The 9,019-nt window shown below is 29.9% G+C and overlaps 1 protein-coding gene across 1 annotated transcript; it reads right to left on the reverse strand.

Moving 5' to 3' along the window:
* Positions 1-4,623: 4,623 nt before the first annotated feature.
* On the reverse strand, positions 4,624-6,613 carry LOC120074454 (transcription factor DIVARICATA-like). The gene is made up of 2 exons (XM_039027580.1): positions 6,197-6,613; positions 4,624-5,309 (listed from the first exon to the last, which is right to left on the reverse strand). Exons 1-2 carry the CDS (start codon positions 6,577-6,579, stop codon positions 4,973-4,975), a joined length of 720 nt encoding a protein of 239 aa, XP_038883508.1. The 5' UTR covers positions 6,580-6,613; the 3' UTR covers positions 4,624-4,972.
* Positions 6,614-9,019: the final 2,406 nt, after the last annotated feature.

Below are 9,019 nucleotides of genomic sequence, written 5' to 3' on the forward strand. Positions count from 1 at the left end.
TCGAAGTCTTCTGCTTGTTGATGAATTCTTTCTAGGCTCTCTGAATGTAGAATTGCTTGTATCTTCAAAGAACTTCAGTCTTCAGAATGCTTATATCTTCAAAGGACTCCAGTCTTCAAACATGGTCAGCATGCTTGTATCTTCAAAGGACTTCGGTCTTCGAAATGCTTGTATCTCCAAAGGACTTCAGTCTTCAAGTGTGGTCAACTTCAGGAGTCAAGGAGTCTTCTGATTGTAGAGAATTTTCTCTAAGCTCTCTGGAGTGTAGAATTGTTGACCTCTCCAAATGAGGAGAGCTTCTCTATTTATAGAGTTCACAGGTGGGCTTGGGCTTGGTTAATCTATGGGTCTGGCATTTAGGCCAAATTAGTTGGACTTGGGCTTAGTTGTCCATGGGTCTGGCCTTTGGGCCTAGTTAATCAGATTTAGGCTTGATTTGATGTTTGGGTCAAATTCAACCTATTTTTGGGCTTAGTTGGACTTTGACCCAAATAATAATATCGAATTAGGCCAAATTAATCTTATCTGATTCAACGGTCATGATAAAACCGCGTGGTGTCATCGAAATTTGTCTTCAACTTCAATTCAGGACATATGTCAACTCCTAATTGAGCCCAAATTTAATGATTTGGAATTTCGTCATTAATTTAGTAAATGACGTGACAACTTGTGATTAGTCCAAAATTTCTCATTCAACAACAACATTTACATAATAATATAATTAGGTTAGATTTGAATAAACAACATTTATGACAAATGACTTGAGTGAGAAATAATATTTCAAATTAATTTTTTAGCAACATATGAATGATAGAAACAATTGTATTATCGTTATTAATTTTTCATCAAGACTTGTGTATTTGATAATGTAAATTATACTTTCTAATTATTTTTTATATTTTAATATATGCTATATATTTTTTTTGTTTTACATAATTAAATTATATTTAAAGTATAAAATATGAGAAAATGTAAGAGGAAATAATACAAAAAAATGAGAAACAAAAAATAATTATCAAAACAAGTTTTTTATTCTATTTTTTTCTTTATTTTTTCAAGAAACAAAAAACAAAAATTGTTGCTAAACATATTCATGCTTCTAATTCTTAAAAAATAGGAAACAAGAACAAAGAATTAGAAACATGAAACAGGAAATGGGAGACTGAAACGTTATCAAACAGGCACTAAATATCTACATTCATAATATCATAGTGTTATATCTGGCACATTTCTTTTTCCAATTTAATAAGTAATATGAGCGTGAAATTTGTTAGGAGAAATGATATATAAACTTAATGCACCATCTAAGGAATGGAATTCCTTTGCGGAAGCACGTGAATGTCGTGCAATTAATTTTCAATTTGAAAAACGTAAAATACAAAGAAGAACATACATTGAAAATGCAAATGATATGATAAACATTATAAGTCAAGCCTATAAGCATACTATTCTATTGAGAGGAAAGGAAGAAGGACTTAACCTTGAAGAAAAATCCCTTTTTGTATTTCCTCTCCAAAGGTCACAAACACAGCACTGTCCAAACACAACAACTTTTCCAACGAACAAGACACCACCACTTGGATCATCTGTTATTCTCAGGACAATAGATAAATATGTGAGGGCTCTTTAGATTTATTTGGGAGAAGTGTAAAGGTGGAGAGATTGAGAGAGGGAGAGAGAGTTCTTCTTCTTTTCATGTTATGATCAACTCATTCTATTTGTATTCTCAATCTAGACTAATAGCAAGAGGGAAGGAACGAGAGTTACTCTAACTCCCAACTCCGTGATCAAGAATAACTCCCTTGTAGTGGGGAGTTATTAATTTTATATTATATCATAATATAATATAACAAACCTTACAGTATAAATGATTAATTAACTAACTTAATTAATCAATTATATAGTATGCTTTTTAATCACATTAAAATGCACATCTCTCTTATAATCAATAATTTAATATAAACCATATTCACAATAATTTTAACTTATAGTATTTATATGAATTTAATTCATATAAATATTTGAATCTTATTCAAATATTTATCTCTCACATATTATATAGTTTTCATTATAAATCATATTTATAATAAACTATGTACTATAATGTATCAATATACATTATACTTCATATTAATGATATTAATGTAATTGATACCTTTTCATTCCCTAAATAATTTGAACAATTCAAATTATTCTAAAAACAATTCTCCTTTGTTTTATCCTTAGTAAGTTGGCAAGGGGACCTTATGAACTTACAAATTAGAAGCTTCAATGTTACGAGATTAATTAATTAAACTCTGTAATTAAATTAATCAACATTCATTAACTGCTGGTCACTTCATTAAAGATTGCCAGCTACATTTTCACATTGTAGATATATTTATGTGTCCACAGATATAACCAATCAACAGTGAGTTGATCTTTTACAAATTGCTCATAACTACATCTGGATCAAAATTATCGTTTTATCCACGTAGTTACATCTGACTTCTTAAGTATTACTGATCCTTCTAATGAAAAATTAGTTATAGTTCAACTATAAACTAGGCATCTCTCACTGCCCCTCTCTGGCCAGCGAGAGATGCCTTATTATTCAAGACCCGGAATCAACCCTTAAGGGAACAATTCATCTACTTACCCTCAAGATGGGAATGAGTGAATGTCATCATGTATAGTTGTGTTCCCAGCTCCTCACTCAAACAAATCCCCAAAATGGTAAGCTTATTTAGTCGACGAATATAGTCACTCTTGCCCATACAGATCAAAGGATTGCCCTCACAGACAGGAGTTCATAACTCACTCAAGATTAAGGCCAAGTTACATATGGTCATTCTAGTGAAATGTAAGTCTTTTCAAGTAATGGTGTTATAAAAAGAGACTAATCATTTCACAGTTTGGCTTTATATAAACTCTTTGTATATGATACCCCCACTCACATGCCTCCACAAGAACGAGTAAGATCAAATCATTTGTAACACTTTACAACTATTGTAACAATCACGAAGTGGACCGTATCCATAGTGTCACTAGGACAAGACACCCAACCTTATCCATGTACCACATATCATTTAGGTTATTACTTAAATATGATCTACATATATATGTCAACTACATATATGTTTAAGTTAAATAAAATAACCTCGGATCTTAGTTTATTGGATTGAGTTATTTGCAAACTAAATGTCGAATAAAATAACATTTTACTTTATTAAGTAAATAGTTTGTGTACAAATAATTTACAAACTACGAAACCCACGAGATTTAGGACATCACACTAGCAAACTGATTACACCTCAACTAGATATTGTACACGCACTGTATACAATAATAATGTTAAACCCAAAAGTAAGTCAAATGATATAAGAAGACTAAGAGTCTCATGATATATTGGAGACTTAATAGGTAGTCGAGACACGCTTCTGATAAGCGATGTCCTAAAGACAATTATTCTCTGCACGTACTGCAAGCAAATTATAGCAATCTCGTCTCAGCAGAATACAATGACTAACTTTGATAGAACTGTAACCTCAAATTACTCGTAACATAACTCTTGGATATTTGTTCTCAACTCAACTCAACTCAAGATCAAGCGAAAGAAATAAATGAGAGAACTAATTTTATTTGGAATGAGATACAACAAATGAATAAATAAATTGTTATTTATAGGCTAACTAGTAACTGTCCAAACATAATAAAATTAAATAAATACAAAATTAAAACACTTGTCAAATTTAATTCAATTAAGTTGTTATTTGAAAAAAAAAAAATAAAACATAACTAATTCAAATTGAAAAACTACACATTTAACTTTCATACATTTTACATTTTTATATGAAACATCATCTTAATTTAAAGTTTCGATCCAATTTAATAGTTTCTAACATTAAACTTAATAAACATAATTAAATCCATTTTAATGTTTCAAATATTCACAAAAGCTTAATTTCCTTTTACTATAAATATCCAACCTAATCAATTTGGAACAATTTGACCACTAGAGTATTATTGTTAAAGATTTAATTTTAAAAAGAAAAAATAATAATTCAGTTACATTGTGTTTGGTCTGGTGAGTTAAAGATCTTATTTAGAAGACATTTTCGAAATACCTTCAACACCCTAGTTTGCCATAATTTAAAAGATTTTTAATTTTGCCATTTTCTCAAATCAAACTTTAAATTCTGCTGTTCCGTCCAGTTCTCTTTATTGTTACCCACCACTTTGTTTTATCTTTCTTAGAAAACAAGAAGAAAAAAAACAAAAACAAAAACATCAGCGCGAAAAACCTCACAAAACCCACTCTTTAACAGTTAAACAACAATCAGTTTCATACAAATCTAAATCATTCTACAAATTAAATCAAAATAGAAGAGAGTAAAGAGAAGAACATACTGTGCAAAATGAATACTCTTGTATTAGCTTCAATGTTCAAGAAGAAAAAACAGCCCAAAATATAGAAGAAGAGATCGACAATACTTCAACAAATCTCTCATAAAAAACTCAGAAATTACCCACTGTGTTCTATGAAAACAGAGGCTAAAAAATTCAGTTAAAAACAGATTGCAGAATGGGCATAACTTTAACCTTGCGAAAATGCATCCACACTGGGCATGACTTCTGAAAAAACCGACTTGCAATGCTCAGGTTTTTAAGCTGCTGGATTAGAGACTTGAAGTACATATATTTGACATTTGGGCTTAATAAATAAAAGCCCACTGACATAATGAAACTTTAACAAATAAAAAACCCAACCCAGCAAATTTATAAACATAAGATAAAAGTATTTTATATGTTTATATTTGTCTGGTATGATCCGTCGCTACAAAACCTTGATTAAGGAGGCGATGGATAATAGAACTCAAAAACGACAAAATCTTAATAAAGCAGACTTTTGCCATTTTGTTTAGTATACAAATATTATATATATAAATATACGGTATACCTACGATTGCGTATGATAAATAACCCCAAACTTTCAGTAATCCAGCAAGCTTCTTTGGTAAGGAAAATAGCTTCCGGATGCAAACTGGTGTTGCAGCGGCAACGGAAACGACGGCGACGACGGTTGAGCCACTGAAAAGATACTTGGTTGACTGTGACTAGTGGCAGCCGCCGCCGTTACCAAACTGCCTTCTACGGTGGTGATGTCGTGTATGCTTGATCTTTTCCGATCTTTCCTGCCAGACTCTTGGCGGAGAAAATATTTTTGGGCATGGCTGGCTACTTGAGTTGGAGTTCTTGTAATCACTGTGTTTCTAGAAATGCTTCTCCAATCACCCTTTCCAAATTTCTTCAGCCCCAATAAAAATAGCCTGCCTCATTTGGAAATTTCATTTCAATTTCTTTTCTTCTAGATATCAAATCTATCCATTTTTTTTAAACTTTCAAATTTTACCTACTTAATAATAATAAGTCATCTAATTTTATCAATTGACGATTGTTCAGAAAATTAATTGATTAAAATACTTTTTTTTGTCGTTATACTTAGAGAGATTATTCCATTTTAATTCATATATTTTCTATATATGTTAAATTTAGTATCTCAAATGGTTATTTTTAAATGTAACCGAAGGAATAGAAAAAATCGCTATAGATACAATATGATATTTTACTAAATATTTTCAACCGTTCAATTATTTAAAATAATTTTCTTATCTCAATATTGATTTTAGTCAAAATTAATTAAATGATTATAATAATTATACAAGAAAATATAATATATGAATGATTTAAAAAAATTTATAGTAAAAATACTAAAAAGTAATAGAATGAAATTATGCATTTAATTTCTGAAATTTAAGGTTTGATTTAAATTGGTTCCTAAGTTTCAAAGTTTTCCTCCATTTTATTATGGCCCATTTTAATCCTTACCTTAATAGAATTGTCAGTAGACGAATTGGGTCATTCTTAAATAATAATAATAATAATAATAATAATAATAATAATAATCTATATTTCCAATAAAACTTAAATTTAGTCTCAATAATAAGTTAGTGATTAAATTAAAAAAAAAAAAAATCTTGAAACATATGAATTAAAAATGAACATTTAAAAATACATAAATCAAAATTAAAATGAAACAACTCTCGAAATAATGTGACTAAAAATGGTATTTTAAATTTTTTTTATAGAAAGGTATTTTAACTAATTAATAATTATGTTGAGAGAAGCTAAATTAAGTTGAAGTAACGTAACGTACTGGTGTTCCGTTTTGGTCCAGGGTTTCCCCTTTTTCCTCTCAGACGGCGCTTTCTCCGATAACGGACGCGGCGAATCCTCCCTCTCCGGCGATCTCAACGCCGCTAAGTCATCGGCATAATTGGGCAACTCAACTCGTCCAGAGTCAATATTCAGTACGTCAGAAACCAAGACATCATAATGGTATCTAACGTCAGCCGCCGATTTACCGGGAACGAGACCGGCGATTTTTATCCAACGGTTCGGAGAATCCTCGGGCACCATGACGAGAGCGTGCTCAAAAAGCTTATCCTGGTGGCGAGTCCATGGAATCGGAGAAGCAAATGAAGTCGTAGGACTCCAATTATCGTTGAGAAGGCCGAAGGAAGAAGAAGCGGCTTCCATTGGCCTTCCCGTCGCCGGACTGAAAGAAAAAAGAAAGAATGGGGGCAGCAGAAAAATTGCGGGAGAGGAGTTTTTGGAAGGAATGGAAATTGGAAGGAGGAGGTGTTAAACTTAAAAGCGAGGGAAAGGTGGTGCACGTGTGAGAAATGCAAATATTTGCGGGGCTAAAAATGGGGGAGCCAGCGGATTCATCTCAGTAAAAAGGTGAATTCTTACACGTTTCTGCTTTTTACCATTTTCTTGCCTTTTTAACACCTATAATGCTCTTTTTTGGGTTGGGTGTGCGTGATTCGATTCTTTTTTAGACTGCTATTTTAATTATCATGAGACAATGCACCGACTCTTTTTTTCCTTTCTTTTCTTTTTTTTTTTTTCCAAAAAAAATTATTTTAAATTAGGTACGATAATGCTTTTTTAAAAAAAAAAAATATATATATATATAGTCCTTAATGTTCAAATGTGAGAGATCCTATTGTTGACATCTTTTTTAAATACTAGTTAAAATACGTTACAATTTAAAATTCTACGGTGAAATTTGAATATATATTTTATTTAGTTTGAATAATAAATATTTGACATAAATTTAGTCACTAAAATTCTATGTATTTACTTAAGGTTAATTTACCATAAAAATAAAGTAAATTAGACATAGTTTAAATTCTTTGGAATATTAGTTTTTGTGATGAATAAATATATTTTTCATTTAGTTAAATTATTTATATATTTGACCTTTAATGAAGAGGAAAATCTTCTTTTAGGCTTGCCTTAGGCGTCTTTGGAGGGAAATAGATAGAAAAAAAATGATAAATAAAATTAGAATACATATGATTTAATTGAAATAAAAGTTATAAACTAAAATTTAAAAATTAGTATAATAAATATTATCTACATTGTCTGTTTGTTTTTTTATGTAGTTCTTTTGAATTGATTGATCTTTGGAGAAAAAAAAATAGTGGTGAAATGTTGAATTAAAGAATTTTTTTTTAGAAAAAAACGTAGCTTAAATAGGCATTAACCTTTTAAATTATTTAACTTTATATTAGATAGATACGTTTTTAGCTTCCTTATTACTAATAGTAAAAAATTAAACAAAATTTGATTGGTTTTCAAAAAAAAAAAAAAAAAAAAAACTTTTTATTGTTATTTTATTTTATGCAAATCTAGTCTTACTTTCTTAAAATGATATTATATGTTATTCATAAGGGATGGTAAATAACTATATACTCCTAAAATTAAAAAGAAAAAATAAAAAATGGTTTGGATATAGAATCTTGTTTTAGTTGATAGAAAATTGAGCATTCATTAATATTTGTATCTACTAACGCCTACTTAAGTTTTTTAACTTAGTTGTCTGCATTTCAAGTTATCCATAAAATAAACAAGCAAAATTTGTTTAGATATGCATATCTAGATTCAGTGCTACAAATAAAAAATTTTAATATCAACAAAAAAAAAAATTTAAATACATAATATTGTTCCCATTGAAAAAAAAAAAACCAACATTCGTTCCACTAAATCTCTCCCATTTTGAACTCAATAGTGAAAACAAAATCCTTTGATTTTATTCATTAAATCTTCAAAAATACATTAAAGGAAAGACATACCAAATCTATGAAGCACAAATATTCACCAATTTCTAAAAAATTAAGATACGAATACGTTCGAGGATAAATCAATTTTTTATATCTATTTTTTAATATATTTTCTTTATATATATAATAAAATAATTAAAATTAGCCAATATGGATTAAAAAAATGAATTTTAAAAACTTAATGATAGTAACGAGATTGTTTAATATTTAAAACAACAATTAGCTTAAATAATTTAGGGGGAAAAGTAGAGAATTTTTTAAATGTGTTAAAAAATTAGCAACCAAGTATTAAACAATCCTATAAAATATAAAATTGTAGGAAAAATCTTGCCATTTGGCAGCCAGTGTTGATGTGCAGTAGTTTGCATGTAGTCATTTATTCCTTCTAGAAATATGAAAAGCCCCTCAATCGACTTCCTTCTTACATAGCATAGACCCCTTTTCCTCTTTATTTTTGTTCTTCTTCTTCTTCATTTTATTTTTCTCCTCCTCTCGAGTACTGACTCATCGTCTTTTTCTTGGTGTTCTTCTTCCCGTCCTAGTTTCTACCCTTCGTATTTTTCTTCTGAGGCATGGTCTGCAGCAAGGTGCGGCGGCGACCAGTGCAGGTTTGGCTTTGCTGAATCGAATAAATGGGAAGAAGATGGGGGCGGCGTGACTCGTGCATTGAAGACGAAGAGAATGGAGGGGCTGAATCTGAATCGGAGGAGAAGGAAATTTTATTTTAGGGTTTGTTTTGTTTTTCTGATTTTTCTTTTACTTATTTTCCTTTTTGGGTCGTTGAAGATTGTAATATTTTTATAAAATAATAGGGACTTTTACATAACAAATTTATCTTTATATATTTT

Source organism: Benincasa hispida, chromosome 3, assembly GCF_009727055.1.
Source record: "Benincasa hispida cultivar B227 chromosome 3, ASM972705v1, whole genome shotgun sequence".
NCBI classification, from domain to species: Eukaryota; Viridiplantae; Streptophyta; class Magnoliopsida; order Cucurbitales; family Cucurbitaceae; genus Benincasa; species Benincasa hispida.